The following is a 23,365-nucleotide window of genomic DNA, read 5'->3' on the forward strand; positions in this document are numbered from 1 at the left end:
TTACTAGTGAGAAAGCATAAAGAGAATTAAAACTTGGTATCCTACATGATTTAATATTGATATAGATAGATCTATGAAAACATTATTATAAGTTCATCACGTTTCTAGCTCAAGAACAACGCCATGATTGAGGCCATTTTGTCTTGAACAAGTAAATACCATTTCTTCATCAGCATAAAGGGGCACAGCCACATTTTTTTAATACAATTTTTTAACTGCAAATCACCTGCACAAAAATTTGAAGAAGTCCTATATAAAGAGGGGTTGTAACACATTGCATGGCAACTCCAACAGTAAAGCAAAAGAAAAAAAAAAGTGAGTTTTGATCTTACTCTTGCTCCTATTCTGCAATGGCATGCTTAAACATGTCGAGCAACGATCAATCCTTGTACAACACGATCAATGGTCCAAGAATCTCATTTTCAAATGATTTTCTTGAGCCCATCAAGCTAGAGAAGAGCTATAGAGAAGCCCCCGTGTCCTCGGATTTCGAGTTCTCTGTCCGGAACTACTCTATGATCTCTGCAGATGAGGTTTTCTTCAATGGCAAAATGCTGCCATCAAGGGACAACTTCACGAAGACGACTACTCTCAGAGACGAGCTCCTTGCTGGTGACGATGATTGTGAGGATGTTTCCTCGCTGAGGCTGGTCAAGGGTGCGAGCCGCTGGTTTGGGCTCAAGAGATCACACAACGTTGTGCCTAAGAAGAGTGAGAAGAAGAGTTTGGGAAGTATAGATGAGATGAAGGCCTCAGAGATGGATGTTTTTGCCAAGTTTACCAGGAAGAAATAATGCATTTTGTAAAATTGGTCGCTTTTTGTTGGTTGTAAAGTGTTGCTGATTGACGAGTTTTGGATGTTGCTGCTGCTCAAGTTAGAAGAATCGATGTAGATTTTGAGCCCTTTTTGTATAATCTAACAATTTGATCCTATGTTTCTTACTGTCACCAATCTGTGTTTCATATTTCAACATCATCGTGTAAAATTCAACAGTCACTGCAAACTCAAATAAAACACGAGACTGAAACACAAAACAACGTGACTAAACATTCTCGTAACGATAAAGCAAACATACATACAACATACAAACAACATACTAAGAGAGCCTTTCACCAAGGAGCAGCAGCAGCCTCTCTAAAAACATAGACCTGCTCTTCGTTTTTCGCTATGAGACCATCAATCTCAGCATCAAGATTCTGTATCTGGATCTTGACATCCAAGAGCTTCAAGTTGAGGCGTCGCGTTTCTTCTTTGGCTTCAGCTCTTTCGCACCTCTTCTGCTCAATTATATCTTCGACTTGGCGAGAGAGAGTGAGCAGCTTATCTATCCGGGCACGCAGGAATCCCACCACCATGCCCAACTCCTCGAAAGCTTTAAGAGCCGTATCCCAGTTACGCAAGTGGTCAGCAGCGCCCGCACTTGGCTTGGCTGCTCTGATAGCATCGGCTATGTTGGAGGTCTCAGATATCATACCAGCAGCTAGCTTCGTGTTGAGGCCCTTCATAAGATTCTCATGGAGAAACGTGTTTTGGCTGCGACAGAGCTCGTAATACTTTCTTCTGAGATGTAAAGGCATCTCTGCATCGATCATTAGGCCATCAACGTGGATGCTGAAATCTTTGAAGCTCTTCACGTCTTTGAAACTTAGAAAAGATTCTGAGAATTTGATGCCATCCATGGTCTCTGAACTAGCATGATCGTTGTCATCTCCAGTTTGATTGGGTGCAGCTTCACTAGGATAAACCGATCCTCCTGTATCTTTGATTTGTTTGTTTTTAGCAGGATAGAGCTCCACACATTTGTCCCTTGCTGTTTCAGTAATCAGCACATCTTCTTCTTCCATTTTCACCATCAAGGTGGAATTATCATTTTCAGTTGTTGGCTCTGCATGAAAACTTAGATTTTGAAGGGTTCTAGCTCCATCAATATCTGTAACGCTTCTGCTTCTCACAATGTGTACCTTGAATAAAGGGTAGAGAGAGTCAGATGTGGCTTCTTACCAAATGAAATGGAACGCGCTTACACTCGATATTAGCATACACGAGGAACATGTCGTACTTCCATGTGTATCGTGTTGCAGGTCCAATGTCGAACAATTTACCAAGGTTAGGTGAACAAACTTATATTTAAAGAGGACTTAAAGCTCCCAAAATAGGATCAAGGTGATCATTAAGTCGTTTTTTTACACACATTTTTATTGCCATGTGTTAATGAATACTCCCACCAGCAACTGGAAAAACAAAGTGTTACCTTAAACTTGCACGGCTCAATCAGTTGAAAAACTAAGACATCTTCGGCAAGCAACTTATGTTCAATCGAGAAGGTTCTCCATCCACCACTTAGACCAGTTTTCTCCACCAAGTACCTCGTATTGTATCTATCTTCATTTTCACCTACCAGAACTACCATCTCATCCTGTTCCGGTAGATGTGCAGCACAAAATTTCTTTGGTAGGCCCTGCATTTCAACGAGGATATACTTAATGCATTTTATTTACCCTGCAGAAGTAGATTTGCCTCATTTCTGGACCACGTAACGAATTCAACTCACCAACCAGAATCCACCAGATACATGAGATTTGAGCATTCGCTTTATAAAACTAGGGGAGGATTTGGGTGACAGATTTGCTTGAACCTCTTGTGCTCGTTCCATAGTGGAGTTTGAGACACCAGCACTACTGTTAACATCATTAGTAGGAGGACTCTCTTGGGGTGTACTACTATAAGAATAAAGAAAATTAGCTTTAAAGAAATTGGGGTGTATACTCTGTAAGAATTTGCAGAGCATCAATTACTTACTGTACAAGAGGTGTTTCCACAGTAATTGACTCTTCCTGCTCGAGCAAAAAAATGAAAGTCTATTTAGACAATCGCCAATTTACCAGTAAAGCAACAGAGTAGAATGCCACTGTGGAAGTATCTAAAAGTCACTGAAAACTCGATTCAAGATAGCGAATCCCCTATGTAATCTGAGATTTCTACTTCATTTCAAGATCATATGACTCTACTACTAAGACTAATGCCTTTTGAGAAATCTATAGGAATTTCCGGGTGAGAATTTATTGATTTTGGAAGAAGATATGACCAAGTTGTAAGAATCTAAGCGAGATTCTGAAACTGTGGAAATGCTCCTAAACAACATTCTTGAGTGGTTGATGGTGGTGGAGTGAGTCTATAAGTACCTTGCTTTCCTTCCAAATCAAACAAATTCGAAGCTAATGAAAACCAAGTTCCTCTACTCTGCTTTTATCCCTAGATTATTGAGAAACTAAGTCACCTATCCTTTAAGCATCCAAATCATCCTAAAACCTTACTCCCACAATTACTTCTTCCAATTATGCTTACTTTCAATCGAAACCCAAAACCAACAAACAAGTCTTATCAATCAAACCCTTTCTCATGTTATAACACCAGTTCTCACTTATGCTATTGAACAAAGTACTCCCTCCATCCCATTTAACATAACCCCTTTGCCATTTTAGGTTGTTGCATTACATTTGGCTCATTCCAAAAAAGAAGACCCCTTTATCTCACCAAAAGTTGTGGACTTCATCACTTTCTATCACCTTTATCCTTTAATCATTCTTCTTCTTAATAAACGAGCACAAAAAAGTAAGGAGCCATAGTTAGTGGGACTGAGGGAGTATTTAAGAATGGGCATAGTTCTTGATCAGGGTTTTACCTCAAATTACCATTGGCCATAGTTTCTCATAAAACCATAACCCTCCCATTTCTAACAGCAATTGCAAGTAGCATCATCTCACCACTACCAAAACATGTATAGATAGTAAAAAACTCATAAACAGCACAGTTCTTCAAATAGTTCAATCCGCATTCATCACGAGACAAAAAAATAGGAGTATACATTTAACATGAAGCATTAATTAGAAAATTCTCACATTCTCGTCTGCATAGCTAAGGTCCATTAGCCTCTGCTTCACCAGCCTTCTCTTCATCTCCCATATAGAACTCCGCTGCTTAGCCTATATTCACAAAAAAGGAAGAACAAAAACATCCCAAAACCCATTTTAAAACGGCAATATATGTCCAAGATCACCAATTTCAAGAGAAGAGATAGTGACCTTAGACTCCTCCGGTGTAGCACTTTTCCGCTTAAGCTTCTGTATAACATCCACACACAATACAAAAACAAAAAAACAAAAATTTTCAAAACCCTTTAAAATGTATACGTTCAAACTCCAAAGGATCAAAATAATAAGCAACTCATATAAAGAGACAGTAACCTTGCAAGTAATAGTTCCTCCAGAATCATGCACTGGAGAGACCGCCATTGTTATTTGCTCCCCTTTTGTTTTTCTGAAAAATCTTCCTCACTTGAGAAATGCAGAGTTGCTGATCATCATCGTATATACTAGTGTGTCTGTGTGTCGACCGTTGCTTTCAAAATAAGTTGCTGGTTTAAGTAATGGGATTTGACAAGTTGACAGGAATCAGAGCATGTTTCTGGGTTTACGTGAGAGAGAAATTGCAAGAACGCGTTGGAGTTGATGAGAGAGAAATGGTAATGTCTTTTATTTGAATTTAAGGAGATGCGTGGCATGATGCTCTCCCACTCCTAGTAGTATATTACGGGTAGCTTTGACACCTTTTATTTTAAAAAAACTACTCCATTTAACAAAATGTACGTTTTTACATTTATCAAATCCAACCCGGAAATTTATTAGTATTTCGATAATAATTTGTCGGAAAAATGAAAATTTAGTTGAAATGAGATTAATATAGTATCAGATTAAGAGTGGATTCTATGTCTCATTGCGTGTGAATTAATTATTTAATTATATATCAATTACTTTTTATACTAAAAAAAAGAAAGAAAAAAGATCCAGAATGGATTCAGTGTCTCGAATAGAGTCATTATGACTATATACACACCGTACCTTTAATCTTTTTTAGTTTCGTGTTCATTGCACCGTAAGAATTTATTGTGCTAAACGATTGGTGTTTGCTTCCATTTCTATTACATTTTCCCAAGTTTCAACAAAGTTTTAGTACAAACTTCCTTTTCTCACATTTTGAGTCTCAATTGTTTCATCATGACACTAAAGCATTTTAGATAATAGAAGAATTAATGGTGTACACTTTAAACGGTTTTTAGAAGTTGACATTTTTGCTAGGGAATATTTAAGCGGTGCATATTTTAATACGTAGATAGAGAAATTTTAAATTAGAGTGAGTTCGAATTTTACTTAATTCCAGGCCTATATTCGGAGTTTCTTAGGGTTGATTGATCCGAAAATTCGAATTATAAAGAAAAATGAATTTAAACCAACTCAAATTATTCAAGAAATCGGAGAAAAACCTTGTCCCTGAAAAATATGTGCCGCTTTTAGTAATACGAATTTTAAGAAATATTGTATTAGATGAATGTGTGTGTGGAGAAATAGCATCACTTTAATGTGAGTGGAGTAATGTCCAAAAATAAAAAATGAATATTTTTTTGAAGATGTTCCAAAGTACCAAGTTATGCATGTTTTTCACAAATGAAATATTATGGGAAAGGATCATGTTAGAACCACATCTTTTTGTGAGAATGGGGAACCAATAACAACCGTTGATTTGGACAGATCCAACGGTTGTTGAATAGTGTGATATGAACATCATTGTTTATGTGTTTTTTATTTATGAACAAATACATAAAATACATGAATAAAAAAACACATGAACAACGATGTTCATGGCTTAAGACATGAACATCTTTGTTCATGTATTTTTTATTTATGAATAAATACATAAAATACATGAACAAAAGACAGTAAGCCATGAACATCATTGTTCATATGTTTTACGTTCATGTATTTTATATATTTGTGTTGTTCATCAGTTCACACAAGAACCTAACCCTATATTCTATTATATATATTTTTATTATATAATTCATGTTTCAATTTTTTTTTTCAATTTTAAAATATACCCATCTGAAAATTTAAAGTTTGAACATAATTCAATCTGATCCAAATCGAAAACTCAAAAAATTCAATCTGAATTTTAAAATTCAATTTCATTTGATTTGAATATTTAGATTTCAGGTATTTTGTTCACCCCTAAATCAAGATACACCACTGCTTGTCTTCTCCCCTTCACCTAAAAAAAATTATTGTTATAGTTCTTAACGGGGTGCAAATTTCAGTTTATAAGTAACAAGATCTAGGGAATCCCACCGCTCCCCCTTCTTCCAAATAAAAATAATTGACAGTTACAGTTCTGAAGGGGATATCAAGTCGTGCATATTTCAATCTATAAGTAGCTAGATCTATAGTTACATACTACTTTGTCCGTCCTCATAAAAAGTATCCCCTTCTAAATGATATGAGTTTTAATAAAGTAGTTGAATGTATTGTGAGTGGAGCAAGGATCTCACAATAATGTGAGTGCAAAGCTTACCAAAAATATACTTGATACTCCCTCCGTCCACAATTTAATGCACTGTTTGGCTTTAAAAAACTGTCCACAAATTAATGCTCTGTTTTGCTTTTTGTACCATTTTACTCTCATACTTTTTCTATATTTACTACCCTTTGCCACTAATGGACCCACCTTCAAATACCTTTTTCACTTTTATATTCTATATTTACTACACTTTATCACTTTATCACTTTAGTCAACTACTTTATCACTTTAGTCAACTACCCTTATATTTCATCCACATCACTTTTTTCAGCTTTCTTAGTCTCCGTGCCAGGACCCAAGTAGGGCATTAATTTGTGGACGGAGGGAGTACATTTTATGTGGACGGAAAAAAATGATGAATTAGATGCATTTATGAGAATGGATAGAGTATTAATTATTATATAAGTTGATGTTGAAATAACATTGTTTCATGTATGTGTATTGATTTATTACATATATTGAATTACTCCCTCCGTCTCACTTATCTTGAAACACTTTCCTTTTTGGGCGTCCCGTCTATCTTGAGACATTTTCTTATGTGGCAAAAATTTTATCCTTTATTCACCTTTTCATTTTTTCACCTACACAAAAAACACTAATTTCTTAATTCCCGTGCCCAAAAAAATGTTTCAAGATAGTCGGGACGGAGAGAGTATTAAGAGAAATATATTAATTTTCGAGATGCATTTTATGAAAACAGATAGAGTATTAATTATTATATAAGTCGATGTCGAAATAACATTGTTTCATGTATGTGTATTGATTTATTACATATATTGAATTACTCCCTCTGTCCCACCTATCTTGAGATATATTTTTTTTGGCGTTCCACCTATCTTGAGACATTTTCTTATTTGGCAAAAAATTACCTTTTATTCACATTTTCACTTTTCACCTACATAAAAACACTACTTTCTTAATTCTCGTGCCCCCAAAAAGATCTCAAGATAGCCGAAACGGAGAGAGTATTAAGAGAAACATATTAATTTGTTTTTTTTATAAATGTTTTAGTCCAATTGGCCCAGCAAGTTAGCTCGAAACCCGAAAGTTTAAGATTAAAATCAAAAAGTTATCTTAAAATATTTTAGTCCAAATAACCCATAATCAAATAGCTCACAACCAAATAATTCCCGAAGTACTATAGATTGACCCGATCCCTAACTCTAATATACTACTCCCTCTGTCCACGAAAAAGTGCCCTACTTACCCCTTTTTTTTGTCCACGAAAAAGTGTCATGTTTACCTTTTTGTACATTCATACCCTTTACTTTTCAATTTATTTACAACTTATGTCATTAATAATTAATAAATCCACTTTTATTTAATCTATGCAATTAACCCACACAATTAATCCCATTTATTTATTTATTTTCTTAATTTTCAGTTTATTTATTTATTTTCTTAATTTTCAGTTTATTTATTAATTTATTTATTTTCTGAATTTCAAGTTTATTTATTTATTTATTTTTGAATTTTTAGTTTATTTATTTCCAGTTTATTTATTTATTTATTTATTTCCAGTTTATTTATTTATTTTCTGAATTTTCAGTTTATTTATTTATTTATTTGTTTCCAGTTTATTTATTTTCCATTTTATTTATATATTTATTTTCTGAATTTTCAGTTTATTTATTTATTTATTTTCTGAATTTCAAGTTTATTTATTTATTTATTTTTGAATTTTCAGTTTATTTATTTTCCAGTTATTTATTTCCAGTTTATTTACTTATTTATTTATTTATTTTCAGTTTATTTATTTCCAGTTTATTTACTTATTTATTTATTTATTTCCAGTTTATTTATTTTCCAGTTTATTTATTTATTTATTTTCTGAATTTTCAGTTTATTTATTTATTTATTTTCTGAATTTCAAGTTTATTTATTTTTGAATTTTCAGTTTATTTATTTATTTATTTATTTTCGAATTTCCAGTTTGTTTATTTTCCATTTATTTATTTATTTATTTCTGAATTTTCAGTTAATTTATTTCCAGTTTATTTATTTATTTCCATTTTATTTATTTATTTTCTGAATTTCAAGTTTAGTTATTTATTTATTTTTGAATTTTCAGTTTATTTATTTTCCAGTTTATTTACTTATTTATTTATTTATTTATTTATTTATTTCCAGTTTATTTATTTATTTTCTCGATTTTCAATTTATTTATTTATTTATTTTCTGAATTTCAAGTTTTTTTATTTTTGAATTTTTAGTTTATTTATTTATTTTCGAATTTACAGTTTATTTATTTTCCATTAATTTATTTATTTATTTTCTGAATTTTCAGTTAATTTATTTCCAGTTTATTTATTTATTTATTTATTTCCATTTTATTTATTTATTTTCTGAATTTCATGTTTAGTTATTTATTTATTTTTGAATTTTCAGTTTATTTATTTTCCAGTTTATTTACTTATTTATTTATTTATTTCCAGTTTATTTATTTATTTTCTCAATTTCCAGTTTATTTATTTATTTATTTTCGAATTTTCAATTTATTTATTTTCTGAAAATTTTATTTCCAATTTATTTATTTTCCATTTTTTTATGTATTTATTTATTTATTTATTTTCTGAATTTCAAGTTCATTTATTTAGTTAGTGCAAGATTAGTAAAAGTAACCACAATACATTAACACTACCCTTTTAGTCTTTTACACCACCTTTTTCAGCTTTCTTAAAACCCGTGCCAGCACCCAAATGGGGCACTTTTTCGTGGACGGAGGGAGTATGTTTTTTCTAATGAATATTTTTTAATACAATGCATATAGATCAATAACATGAGTAATTAATTATGCATAAATGAATAGTAGAATATATTTACCCCATTGTTATTATATTTCATTGTCATAGTTATTTAATTTTGAATCTGCAATATTGAAAGGTCAGCATGAATAATAAGATGTGTGCATGCGTTGGCCTAACAACAGATAATTAATGTCCAAAAGCTGAGGTCCTGAAATTACTATCGTTCGGTCTTTGTTTTTATTTTTATTTTTTGAAAAAACTTTAAATTTTTTTATTTACTCGTGTAATTTATATATAAAAAAAATGAATAACAAGACGATCTAGAAAAGCAAAAAACTTAAAATCTTTTTCTAACACATCTTCAATAGTGTTAATATACATGTAGCCAAGTAAATGTTGAAACTTACTCAAAGAACTACATTTTACATGCAACAGGTGTATCTCTCTCTCCGTCATAATTAATGGATGAACATTATTATACGTACAATTACAAGAAACATTTATATTTACAATAATTAGCAAAATGTTAACACAGACCAAAATCATTGCAAGTCAAAGCGTGAAATACAGTCGGCCATCAAAATCGCTGGGCTTATAGTTGAGAGTTGGCATGCATTAGCATTACCTCTATTTACAGTAGCCATACCTCATAATCTTGATCTCTGTTTCATTGCACAAAAGGGGGAGCGTCTCCGTACAGAAGCAAACGGTACTCCATTCAAACTTCCTGAGAACTTAATATCCCAACCTTCAACATTTTGTGGAACACAAGCATCGAACAATATTTGGCCAAGAACAGTATTTGTGCTCATACGAGGGCTTGACCGATGAGGCGACAACCTGTCTTTCAGCTCCTCTGTGCTCTTTTGATACTCTGATGAGCTTGGCAGCAAGAAGTGGTCATTTGGATTTGTGACAACTGTTGCGTTCTGGAGATTGTAAATTATGGGGGAGATAACATCATGCATATCTTCCATGTTGCATTTTTCTCCAAGATTCTGAATTTTTTCCGAGAAAACTGAAACTGCCTCCTCAAGCAACTTGGTTATAGCTGTGCACTGTGTTGATTGGTGCTGATGATGGCCTGTAACAGGCAAATGATGAATCAATTAGGATAATAGAGAACATGGAAGAAGAGGAAGAAGAAGAAGAAGAAGAAGAAGAAGTAAGCAAGTTAGCAAGAAGTGGGAAAAACACTGATAGCGTTTCAAGATGGACATCTCAGTAAAATTGCTAAATATAGATTATAGAAGTAAGCATATCAGAGGACCAATAATTATGATAAGCCACTAACAAACTAGATAGACAAAGAGGACCAAGAGGGCACATATATGAAACTATAAAATGCTCAGGAAGGAAAATAAATATTATAAAATGTTCACAGAAGTCCATGATTTGAATAAAATTTGAATTGCTCTACTTCCAAGTACCACTAATGTTATTTAAAGTGTTTCTTTTAGTTGCATGTATAAATGACGGAAATAAGTATACAAGAAACTGTAGTGTATGGTTCTACCTAATGTTCTTTCTCTAAAAAACAAAAGTCGTCTTGAAAAAGAACTTTGCTATAAGCTGCATGATAGAGAAACTAAGTCAAGTAATTAGAAACTAACCTAGATGGAATGCAGCGGTCCTCTTTATAATCTTTACAGTACCGCCCACATCCAGTAAATGCTTTGCAAAGGTACATAGGGTTGAAAAAGGAACAGTGTCTTCATTTTCTGAGCATAGAATGAGAAAGGGGGCCCCCAAACGCTACAAGCAAAAACACCAAAAGGAAAGAAGAATGATATGAGAAAAGGATGGATATTATTGGAAAACCATAATCCAGTTGGTGACTCACCACAGAGGAATAAAGGGTTTGCCAGTATTCAGCCTGTTGGGAACCGAATCTGGTGAGAAATAAAGCATCCAAGCTCGAAGTAACACCTTTTGCTAAAAATGATGCTAGCTTCGACGCACCAGGCATTTTAAGGATCGAGCGATGCAAAGCAAATCGAGCACCCAAGTCAGTAGTAAAATCTATGGGGTCAGAATCATAGATCTGTCCAGAGATGCAGCTTGCAACCAACCTACGATCTTCCTTCACGTAACAACAAATGGATAGTGAGAAGAAGGTTTACCAATCAATCACCAACAATTCACTGTCAAAATTTACCATATTGAGTTCAACTTCAGAACATCCTTCAATAATCTGCATCAATCGGAAAAGGAATTATTAGCATGCTACAGCCCGAATAACCAAGGAGCAAGTTTGTCAAACATACTGCTCTAAGCTGATCTATTATGGCTTCATGTGAATGATACAGTGTATTATATTGAGTTTGTTTCTTTTACTGACTAGAAAACATAGCTTACTCAGAATCAGTGTAAGGCTTAATTGAAGCAAATGCATGACAAAGTTCTGAACCAAAGAGCCTAAAAACATAATGTGTGAAAAGGTCAAAATTCATGAAGATCATTACGGCAAGACTAATGCATTTAGATTACCTGCAAAACCTTATACATGCAAGCTTTCGAACCCCCAGCAAAAGCCGCAAGTACTACAGGACATAATCCACCTTTGAGCTCCTACACGCACAAGAACACCAGCTAAATATTTTCACCAAGCCATATCGGGGATGCAAACAGTGCCCCCCAGGGAAACTGGGGGATAAAACTACTTTGCTGGAGAATTCACATGATTTTCAAGCAACCTAATGTAATACAAATCACAAATGCATGATTTAAGGGGAAAACCTTGTAGGTGTATAATCTTCGTTCAATCAATGTACTAATTCCACAAATACAAAAAAACGATAGAAGACTGACCTTGACAAGCTCTTCTAGGACAGCAAAAGCAAGGGATGTAGCTCTCTCTGGAAAGAACCTGCATAAGAGACGGCTCGCGGAATGTCAATACTTGTTCTAATTAGGTCATAATTCTTCAATACTACTCATGCTCATAAGCACACAAAACATCAACAAAGACAAAGTGCAGTAACGATGACGCACGGCCTAAGTTAGAAGCTGATTTCATATAGTATTTCATAAGACCTAAAATTGCAAACACGACCATCCTCTTTTATCAAGAGACGAAAATAACTCATTATTTCTTCGACTACATAGCTATATCTCTCCAAAGCATCCCACTCCCCTTCACGCAATCCGCATAAAGCATCAAAATTCTAACTCACGCCATCTTCAATTCAACCGCACAACACGTAGAACCTAAATTGACGACAGGAAGCTACACTATTGAATCCCAGTCACTGGAAAATGAGCTCAAAATGGTAAAATTGAGATAAAAACTTGTAGATAGTGCAAAAAGAGCGTACGGATTGAGATATTTGGAACGGCAAACCAAAGAGTTCCATCCGAGAGAAGAGTAGAAGCTGATAGAATCATTCAGCAGAGCTTCGCTGAACGACACCCACGCGAAAACCACGACTATTCCTTTAGCTTGAAACTCGTCGCCGCAATTCTGCGCCCAGTAGTACCTCCCGCTGCTGCTCATCTTCACGATAACCGAAGTTCGAAACCGAGCTTCAGAGAAAATTCACCGAAAATCAGAAATTTTGAAGGGGTACGAGAAATTATCTCATGGACTGTGGAGCTGAAGAGGTGAGAGAGAGAGAGAGAGGTGATGGAGGAAGCGGTCCTGGTGGTGGATCGGCGAGCGGGATTGATATTTGCCACCTCAGATAGCTTAGTGATATTTGTAAAACCACCACAATTTATTTCCTCATTTTTAATTCCACAAAACTTAATGCTGCTCTAGTCTACCACTACACACGCTTGAATTGTAAAATCACTAATGTGTGGCTATTGAACATTTCGCCGGCCAATGATTCTTCATCTTATGCTATCTGCTCAATCAATCTTGAATCGACTTTTTATTTTATGATTAAGTATCACTTCCCGAATCAAGTTTCATCCTTAATGAATACTGTAGTTGATTGAATTGTATTTTGATTTTCTCTCTTGATCTCCATAACCACATTAACCACTTTTTATCGAAAGACCAAGAAGAAAATAAAAGTACATTAAATTTAATTTGGCAACACACTGTGTGAAGGATTTAAAAGGCACGAAACGAGTTCATCTTTAGATGGAATTGATCAATTTATCATAAAAGTAATGGAAGGTGTGAAGATTAATTTTTAGAAGTAACTTCGAGCTCAATTTTCTTACTTTTTTTGTTTTTCAATATATGATTAGTGTAGTAGGTCGAAAGATTGTATTTCGTATAAGTTTTAACTCTACTCTTATGGTGTAAGGATTGAGTACCCTTTGTACTCATCTATATTTAATAATACGTATTTGACATTTTTGAAAAAATGTGTGACTATTGAACGTTGACCATCTCATTAGTTTTCCAACCAACACCCTCTAAATATATACTTGCGCTTTCGCAACAATTTCAATATTTCATAATTAGATTGATACATAGAATATATTCCATTTGTTCATGATAAAATTTCTACTTTTCTATTGGGACATTCATAATTTTTTTTAATCCTATTTTAGGATTATACATTGTCACTTATAATACCTTATTTATCCTTATTTTTTATATTTTCACCACTTTCTATATTAATTACAACACATTTTCACCACTCTCAATATAATACTCCATTTATCTTTATTTTTCACATTTTCACCACTTTCAATACTAATTACAATATTTTTTACCACTCTCAATATATTCAACAATCTCAACTTAAAACTCGTGTCACTCCCTCTTATGAAACTTTATCATGAACGAAAGGAGTATATGTATTACAATTAGGCTCATCATCCCCTTAAAAGGCCTCATAAGGGGAGCAGATGCTTCAAACATATACATTAGAGACATGATCATTTACCAAGTCAATGTGGGACAAAAAATGGTGGCTTTAACACACACACATATATATAGGGGAGCGCTTCAATGATACCCCTATTTTTAGTGAGATCTTAGACACGATCTCGTGCGTTTATTTTATCAATCCTATGGTTGATATTGTATCTAGATGGCGAATTTTTTTCTCAGGGTTCAAATTTTGGAGCGAGCAAAATATTTTAAATTTTGTTATTCATCAGTATATATGTCTTATTCATTGAAAAATAAGGGTCTCAGTGTCTCACGAAAAATAAGTGTCTCATTGAAGCGTACACACACACACACACACACACACACACATATATATATATATATATATATATATATATATATATATTTCACCCTTTTTATTCGAACCTAGATCTAAATGATTATTCATGAATTACCAATAGTTTATTCAACAATATATATACTAGCTTATTTATATTAATTCTCATTCTCACAATATATAATCATTCTCATTTAAACTCCCCCCCATCCCCCCTCCCCCCCCCACACACACGCACACACACACACACACATATATATATATATATATATATATATATATGTGTGTGTGTGTGTGTGTGTGCGTGCGCGTGTGTGTGGTTAGGTTCTATTGAGAATTTGATTTTTTGTGAGAAATGAAAATAATGAACAAAATCAATAAATTTTACGAACAAACCAATATAACTGATGAACAGACGTATTTATTTAATATGTTGAAAATCTCGCCACCACTAGACATCGAAACCCAAAACCAAAATGCTTGTTTACAAAAATTATTGACTTATTCATCAAAATAAAATGACTTGTTCGCAACTGTTCAGACGTATTCTCATTTCTCACACTACTTGTGGATTCTCAATTGATCCCCTATCTCTCTCTCTCTCTCTCTCTCTATATATATATATATATATATATATATATATATATATATATATATATATATATGTGTGTGTGTAGGGGAGGGCTACGGTATAAACACTTCTTAACATATAAAATACAAACTACCTAAAATGTATGAATTCTGAGTAGAACACGTGTGAATTCGTTGTGTAAATATATGAATTGCGAAAAATAATTTTTTTTTACTACCTATAGGATTTGAATTCAGGACCATGAATTCATCCAACAAGATGATGAATCAATCGTAGATCTTGATGATCTAATGGCTAAAAATAGTTCATATTTTATATTCTAACGTGTTTTTATTTTAACCCCCCCCCCCCCACACACACACACACATATATATATATATATATAGGGTTGAGTTCACATATATAGAGTTGAGTTCTATAGAGAATTATCTTTTTGTTCACCATGAACAAATTTATACATTTTATGAACAGATCAACATAAGTAATGAACAGACGTATTTAGTAAAAATAGAGAAAAACACGCCACCAACATGATTCAAACTCGGGGCAAACATCTGTTCATGCGGTACATTGATTTGTTCATCAAAATTATAGATTTGTTCGTTTTTGTTTCATGAATTCTCTATTATCTAAATATTTAGCATTCTCTGTTGAACCCACTACTACAAAAGTTTACATACATAACAGTACATAGATAACGGTTTTTTTCAAAAACCGTTATGTATGAGCGCACTTTTAGAAATAGATAACGGTTTTGGAAAAATCCGTTATCTATGTAGTGTTGTCTATATGCATAGATAACGGTTTGAAAAAATGCGTTATGTTTTTGCGTTATCTATTAGTTGCATACATAACGGTATTACAAAACCGTTGTGCCACCGTTATCTATAACTATCTTTTATAACGGTTTATTCATAACGTTAAAGAACCGTTATGTATAAGAGTCATTTACAACGGTTTTTGAACCGTTATGTATGAGCGTCTATAAAAATTGTTATGTATAATTTTTTTATTATTTTTTTAAAAATTATATTATATTATATTATATTAGTAACAAATAAATTGTTTATCCTAAAATTTGAATTTATTCCTAGATATAGATTTTAAAAAATAAAAAAATCATAGTAACATTTTTTTTGTTTTATCATTAAGTAACATTTATATAAAATCTAAATTAGAAATCTAAATACCAAAAATTGAATATTAAAAGTGAAAAAAGAGAAAAAAGAAAAAAGAAAAAAAGGAATAGATTTTATTTAGAAAATTTAGAAATTAACCCCAAAACTACAAGCCCTAGTTTGTTCGTCCTCCCTGTCTCCTCCCTGTCTTTCGACTCTCTCTCTCTCCCCTCTCGACTCCGCCGCCGGCGTCGCTGCCCCACGCCGGCCCGTCGCCGCCCACCCTCGCTGCTGCCCCACGCCCTAGTTCTTCTCTGTTCGATTGGTCGAGCCCTAGTTCTTCTCTGTTCGGTACAACTCAGCCGTCGCCATCTCAGGGAGACCGGCGAGCTACGCGACCTAGAGCCCGCCCATCGTTGCTGGTGGTCCGAGGATCGGCGAGCCGATGGTGTTCTACGGTCGGTTCTCTTCTCAACTCCACATAATCGAGGCAGGAAAGGGGGAAAGCCCTAATTCTCCGATTTGCAATCGAGAGCGGATGAGGTTGATAATTGGGCGTTGAACAAGAGTTTTGCCCCTTCTCCCTCTCTCTACCTCCTCTCTGTGCCGCCTTTGTCTCCGGCAAGCAGCCGCTAGCCGCCACCTTCTCCAGCCTGGCGTCGCCCCCCATCCCCATCACCTCTCTTTCGCTTCCACCACCACGGTATACTCTCTCTCTCTCCATTTTCTATATGTATTTCTATCTTTGCGTAATTTTTGAATTTGGGCAGAGCAACCTCCGTTGTCGGCTCAGCGCCCACCACCGCTCCAATCGCACCACCACTGCCCCTGGCCTCTGACTCCGACAACAGTCGCCCTCATTCTTCAGGTAACAACTAAATGAAATTGAAGAGTGCATTAGGTAGCAAATTTTAGGGCATTTTGGACTCGAATTTTAGGGATTTATGGTTTGAATTTTCGCTAGTTTTTTTTTCTTGTTTCAGTTCATCGTTTTGTTCTTGGTTATTCTGAATTGAAGACTGTTTCAATTGTTTGTTTTTGGAATCTGTTTTATGAAATTGTGTTGCAGACTTGGTAAAGTTGATTCTCACAAGTTCAAATGATATGTTGTGATTTCAGTTGACAGAGGATTGGGGTGAGAGATTGTTCAATGCATTGAGCAGAGCAGGAGGGAGTGCCTTCAGCAACATGGCTGCGAGCCACAACAACTTAGTATGTATTTGGATTTCTTTAATTTAAGAAAAAATAGTAACCTTTGAGGCCTACAAAACTTCCTATACTTGGCTTTTCCAAATAATCTTGTTCCTGCATAAACTAAATTTAGCAAGAAACAAGATCTCTAAACTTTTTGTGATTGAGTTGATCTTTTAACTGTGATGATAGATGTAGAACTTGATGCCAAAGGTATATTGGTTTAGTTTAGTTTAGTGCCAAACTGCCAGAACTAGACTTTATACTCTTGTTATCCCACAAATGTGATGTGATGGATCAGTTTGTAGATTTTCGATTTATGTTTGGTTTGTTATATACTCATATGAAGATAACTTATTTTTATTTACGGTAAATCAACCCTCTCTCTCTCTATACATATATATTAGAGTATCTTGAAATTGATTTCGGACATTGATGGTGCAGGCGATCTTCACTGGAAAGTTGTATCTGTTTATATTCACCGGAGTGGGAATGTAAGTTTGGCGTAATTAATTATGATAGCACACAAAGCTTGGTTGAAAAGATAGAATCTGATGTTTGAAATGTGGTTTACTTGTTTCTACAGTTTTGAGTTATATAAATCAAGTTTCTGTGTTTACCACGATTCTACTGAATTTTGATGTCTGCTGTAACTTTCCCCTGCCTGAGATGCTTGGTAATCATTGACTTTCTTTTTTGATTAACTCTACTGCTTGAATGCCTTAAACCAGACATTTAGCTTGATTAAACGGCTACCATTTAGTATTTAGTTTGATTAACTCTGATAGGCATTTAGTCAGGGATTTGATTTGTTTTTGGTCAGGGATTTAGATGTCGATTTGCTAATGTGTGTTGAGTGTGGATGACTGTGGTAAGAGATTCGAACTTTGTTGTCCGAATTTTTACAATTTGTGCTTGTTTGATTTTTAGGTGTGTGGAGATCTGAGATCATTACAAGAGACTGAAGCCGCCTTTATTCTTTCACCGTTTTCTAGGGAAAGGATCATTCTGTGTAAATTGGGAAAACTGTGGAAGGACGTAGGAACTCCAGCCGATTCTTACTATCAAGTGCGACCTGACTGCACTGATGTACCCGAAAGCAAGTTTAGAATCAAGGTTTGCTGTTTGCTTCCTTTTTCTTTGTCTTTTGGTTTCAATCCAATCTGCAAATTTCTTTTTATATTTATTCAGTTTCTTATGAGTTTATGAAGTTCACGGTTGCTTGTTTAAGCTGTTCAATTTAGATTTTTTTTGGGTTTATATGCTAATTCTGGAAATGATATAGTGTGGTTCATGGGAATATATTGAGCATGTCAAGGATGCAAAGATAGTGGAGTTAATATGCAGCTTCTTACTGTTTCATTTTCACATTTACATTTCCTTTTTACTCCTATATTTTCCATGTTTGGTTGTGATTCTCTACATGAATTAGTCTGGCAGAACTTTAAGTGCACGGAAATGGCATGCTGCTTTCTCTCCTGAAGGTTATCTAGATATTGGAAAAATTCTCAATCGAGTCCAGCGTGGGGTAAGCCTCTCTTTGGTTTCTCTTGGTGCCTATTTTTTTAGTTTGTCACTTTAATAATTCTGAAGGTAGCGGTCATTCTTCATTTTTCACTAAATCTCTATTGCAGATTACTTTCATGAGGAAGAAAGATTTCAGGAAAGAGCAACTAGTTCTTGAGGACTTAGTGCTAGAATACATAGTATGATAGATTTTTGTTTTAGCTATAAGATAGTTGGTACTTTCAATTTTGAATCGAATATGCAATGATGATGTATACTTGATACTTGGTTCATTTGGATGGTATGAATATTTTGGATGATATATAAAATTGTTATTGTTGATTTTATCATTTTGTCGTTTTATAAAAATTGTAAAATTTAAAAATATACTACAATTATAAAAAGTGCAAAAAAACTGTTATAAAAGGTGCAAAAAATCGTTATGTATTCTAATCAAAGATAACGGTTAAAATCGTTATAAAAACTGCAAAAATCGTTATAAAAAGTGCAAAAAACCGTTATGTATTCTATCAAAGATAATGGTTAAAACCGTTATAAAAAGTGCAAAAAACTGTTAACTATGATTAAAAAAAAATAATTAATACATAACGGAAAAATCTTAATACATAACGGTGAAAAACCGTTATGTATTCTATCAAAGATAACGGTTAAAACCGTTATAAAAAGTGCAAAAAACTGTTAACTATGATAAAAAAAAAATATAAAAAAAATTAATACATAACGGAAAAATCTTAATACATAACGGTGAAAAACCGTTATGTATAACCTTTATAGATAACGGATGCGTACTGTTATGTATGACGCATCGTACCGTTATCTATGCTACTATACATAACGGTTTTGAAACCGTTGTGTATGACGTATAGAATAGATAACACCACTATACACAACGGTTTTTTTGCTCATAGATAACGGATAAAATCCGTTATCTATGAGCGTTTTTCTAGTAGTGACCTCTCCCTCTCTCTCTCTCTCTCTCTATACATATATATATATATATATATATATATAGGGGATGGCTAAAATAAGTACACTTTTTAAGATATAAAATAAGAATTATTTTCAGCCCTTAGATCATCAAGATCTACGGTTGATTCGTAACCCTGTTGGATGGATTTATGGTCCTGAGTTCGAATCCTAAAGGTAACAAAATTTTATTTTTCACAATTCATACCTTTATACAGCAAATTCATACGTGTTCTACATAAAATTCTGTTCGAAACTTAATGAAATATCCTAGCCCTAGTTTTGATGATACCAAAATCCTTAAGTTTTCTTTGTAATAGACTAGAACATTTCAAACTCAAGTGTTGGAATTCATCTTCTAGTTGTTTAGTGTTCTAAAGACTGAAGACTGAAGACCGGAGGAATGAAGAATGAAGAACGAGGACTGAAGACTGAAGACTAAAGAACTCGACTGCTGTTCGCGATTAAGGCATAGTCAAATACTGATATTTGACTAGAACGAGTTTCTCAACTGAAGAATCAGTTATGACTGATTCATCTAATGCTGGCTACCTAGAATCAGCGGACTGATACTAAAGTCAAGTATCAGTTGAGATTCTTCCTCGGACTGAAACTCCAACGTTAAAAGGAAGCCACGCAATCAAAGTACAGTCGCATTAAATGCAGAGATACAGAGGATCGTTCTTTCTCTGTAGAGCATTCCTTTTTGGTGATTACCTTTTCAGAGGCGCTTTACCTCATGTACCTGAGTAGCCGTTTCTCACCAAACAAGGAACCTCGAAAATTGAAGCCTCAGCAAAATTCGAATTACTCTCCAACAGATGAATTCTTGAAGACCATCTCCGCCAACAGATCTATTCAAGACCTCTCCTATAAATAGAGCTCGTGGATCACTTCAATCTTCACCGATTTAAATACACAAGCTGAAACAATACCGAAATTGCAACTCAGCCAATCAAAGCCTTCCAAAATTTGAATCGAAGAAGAGAATCACAAAGCCAAAATCAGTTCATTGCTGATTACATATATTATGTTAGAACCTTAGGCAAATATTGTTTATCCAATGCCTAAGTTACTGATTACAAAGAGCATGATCTCTGTGATCTAGTTGGTAGTTTTCGAACTCCTTTCAACTGAGCGAAAAGAGTTTGAGTTGTGTGGAGTTCAGACCAGTGTTCTAACTCTAAGAGATCTTAGTGCCCAGTGCGCGCTAAGTGTGTATGAGAAATCCAACCAGTGTGTTGGTGCCGAAACGTGTGTTTTCAGTTCAAGGTTTGTTGTGCACCCGTAAGCATAAGCCCAGCGTGTTTGTCAGTGTGATCAACTGACCGTGGATGTAGGAATTGGATTCCGAACCACGTAAAATCCCTTTGTTGTTTATCATTTTCAGTTTTACTTTCTTATCTGTGCACAAACATTCTTAACTGAAACTGACTAATCGTAAAGTGAAACTTTAACCTGACAACGCGTTTCTAAAAGGCTGTTTCAAAAGACTAAGTTTTTCGCTGCGTGTGTTATTAGTCTAACTGATATTTCTTCGGATAGTCAGTAAGATTCATAACACTTCTCTGTTCAATCCAAGACTTAAGCTCTACAAGTGTATCAGTTAAAGTCTTGACTTTAACTGATATCTTTACTGAAGTGTTTTTCAGTATCAGTCTTCAACCTTTCGTTAGCTGGTTCATCAGTCATACTTTTCAGTATCAGTTAACTGTTAAAGGTTGTATTGAGTTTGATTTTGAAAAACTACCTTTAGGTGTATTCCCCCCCTACACATTCTAGACCTTCCGGGACCCAACAAATTCATATATTGAAAATTGCTCTTATTTCTTATTTTAAGATGTGAGGAGGGCTACCATGAGAGCACCTCTTAAAATAAGAAATAAGAACTAGGAAAAATGTATGAATTTTATGTAGATTACGTATGAATTCACTGCGTAAATGTATAAATTGCAAAAAATAATTTTTTGCTACCTTTGGGATTCGAACTCAGGACCATGAATTCATCCAACAGGATGATGAATCAACCGTAGATCTTGATGATCTAAGGGCTGAAAATGATTCTTATTTTATATATTAAAAAGTGTACTTATTTTAACCCTCCCGCACACACACACACACACACACACATATATATATAGGGGGCCGTTCCAATGAGACCCCCTAATTTTAGTGAGATCTAGGGCACGATCTGGTGCGTTTATTTTATCAATCCTATGGTTGATATTCTATCTGGAGGGTGATTTTTTTTCGCAGGGTTCGAATCCTGGAGGGAGCAGAATATTTTAAATTTTGTTATTCATCAGTATATACTGCATTGTTCATCAGTATATATGGCTCTGTTCATCAGTATATATGTCTTATTCATTACGAATTGAAATTATGAAATATTGAATAGATCAATAATTTTGATGATCAAGAAGGTTCGAATCCTGGAGTGATAAGATTTTTAACATATTAAACAAAATACGTCTGTTCATCAAAATAATTGACATTTCATCAAATTATTGATTTGTTCAACGTTCCACAATTTTGCAAAATATTTAATTTCTCGATGGAACCTTTATATATATATATATATATATATATGGAAGGCTAGACAACCGAAAACAACTATTACAATATAAAATAAGAATCGATTTACACCATTGATCTACCCATAATCTAAGCGCAGTATGTTCTCCAACCAATAGGTCGGGGGTTCGAGTCACCCTAGAGCTAGAGTGTGAGTGGATTTTTTCATTTATTTGATTGTAACAATTTTTAAAAAACGATTGAAATTTAATCTTAGAGAAATCGTATGTAAATGTATGAATTTTGTGCAGAATACGTATATGAATTCGTTGCGTAAATGTCTGAATTGTAAAAATTAATTTTTTTGCAATATATGATATTTGAACTCTGGACCATAAATTTATCCAACAATGATATGAATCAACTAGAAATCTCTCATGAAGCCATGTAAGAGAGTGAATTAAGAGAGGCCAAAAATCACTAATTGTATTATAGAATGATACTCAGGCTGTGTTTGCTTTTTAAGTGAGGGATAATATAATGAAGTATAAATTTATCATTTAAAGTGGGGATCATATTTTTCATATCTTGTTTGACTTGAAGGATAATATATTTATCCACTTCTTATCAAGTGGTCTAAAATTATACCATCCTTTCAATTCTTAAATATAAAATTATCTATTTTCCAAGGGATAAAGAGCTACTCGAAAAATTATACAATCTGCACGAATTTTTTTCATACATTAAAACAAACGAGATATAAGATGGTAAATGTAGCTTATCCCTTCCTTATACCTCGAAGCAAACACACTATTATTTGACGAGTCACATATGATACAATACAAGGCATACGTGCATGCAGTTAATTGAGCATGTGCGTGTGACTGTGTGAGCAAGAGCATAGAAGAGGGCAATGTCTCCACGAGGCAAAAAGAATCATGGATCGATCACTAAGATCATTTGTTTGACATCCACAAGTTAAGGAATATTACGCTTCTACTGCAACAACATGAAACAGTATAACATGATACGTGGTTCTTTGCTGTGTATTTGTTATCATAGTATTACATTTAACTTCCACTACTAACTTATTCACAGGTTGTTTACTTTGATGAAGGATGGTTAATTAATTAATTTAACTTTGGAGTGAATAATCATATTCAATTAAA

The 23,365-nt window shown here is 34.0% G+C and overlaps 3 protein-coding genes across 5 annotated transcripts; 1 reads left to right on the forward strand and 2 right to left on the reverse strand.

Moving 5' to 3' along the window:
• Window positions 1-350: 350 nt before the first annotated feature.
• LOC131000927 (uncharacterized) lies at window positions 351-1,997 on the forward strand. Its single transcript, XM_057927077.1, has one exon. The coding sequence runs from the start codon at window positions 351-353 to the stop codon at window positions 792-794; it is 444 nt and encodes a 147-aa protein (XP_057783060.1). The 3' UTR covers window positions 795-1,997.
• On the reverse strand, window positions 1,024-4,573 carry LOC131000842 (B3 domain-containing protein Os01g0234100-like). Of its 3 annotated transcripts, none has more exons than XM_057926960.1 (7): window positions 4,246-4,573; window positions 4,084-4,122; window positions 3,901-3,984; window positions 2,801-2,835; window positions 2,553-2,721; window positions 2,253-2,459; window positions 1,024-1,962 (listed from the first exon to the last, which is right to left on the reverse strand). In XM_057926960.1, exons 1-7 carry the CDS (start codon window positions 4,291-4,293, stop codon window positions 1,111-1,113), a joined length of 1,434 nt encoding a protein of 477 aa, XP_057782943.1. In that variant the 5' UTR covers window positions 4,294-4,573; the 3' UTR covers window positions 1,024-1,110. The 3 variants fall into 3 exon arrangements, with proteins under 3 accessions (XP_057782943.1, XP_057782945.1, XP_057782944.1); XM_057926962.1 differs by having other exon boundaries at window positions 2,553-2,679; window positions 4,246-4,568; XM_057926961.1 differs by having other exon boundaries at window positions 2,553-2,718; window positions 4,246-4,568.
• Window positions 4,574-9,643: 5,070 nt separating this feature from the next.
• LOC131000860 (uncharacterized) lies at window positions 9,644-13,002 on the reverse strand. The gene is made up of 7 exons (XM_057926983.1): window positions 12,474-13,002; window positions 11,968-12,025; window positions 11,647-11,727; window positions 11,315-11,350; window positions 11,000-11,239; window positions 10,770-10,911; window positions 9,644-10,240 (listed from the first exon to the last, which is right to left on the reverse strand). The coding sequence occupies exons 1-7, from the start codon at window positions 12,650-12,652 to the stop codon at window positions 9,804-9,806; spliced, it is 1,173 nt and encodes a 390-aa protein (XP_057782966.1). The 5' UTR covers window positions 12,653-13,002; the 3' UTR covers window positions 9,644-9,803.
• Between the last annotated feature and the right edge of the window lie 10,363 nt (window positions 13,003-23,365).

The sequence above is a fragment of the Salvia miltiorrhiza genome, chromosome 8 (genome assembly GCF_028751815.1).
Source record: "Salvia miltiorrhiza cultivar Shanhuang (shh) chromosome 8, IMPLAD_Smil_shh, whole genome shotgun sequence".
In the NCBI taxonomy this organism is placed as follows: domain Eukaryota; kingdom Viridiplantae; phylum Streptophyta; class Magnoliopsida; order Lamiales; family Lamiaceae; genus Salvia; species Salvia miltiorrhiza.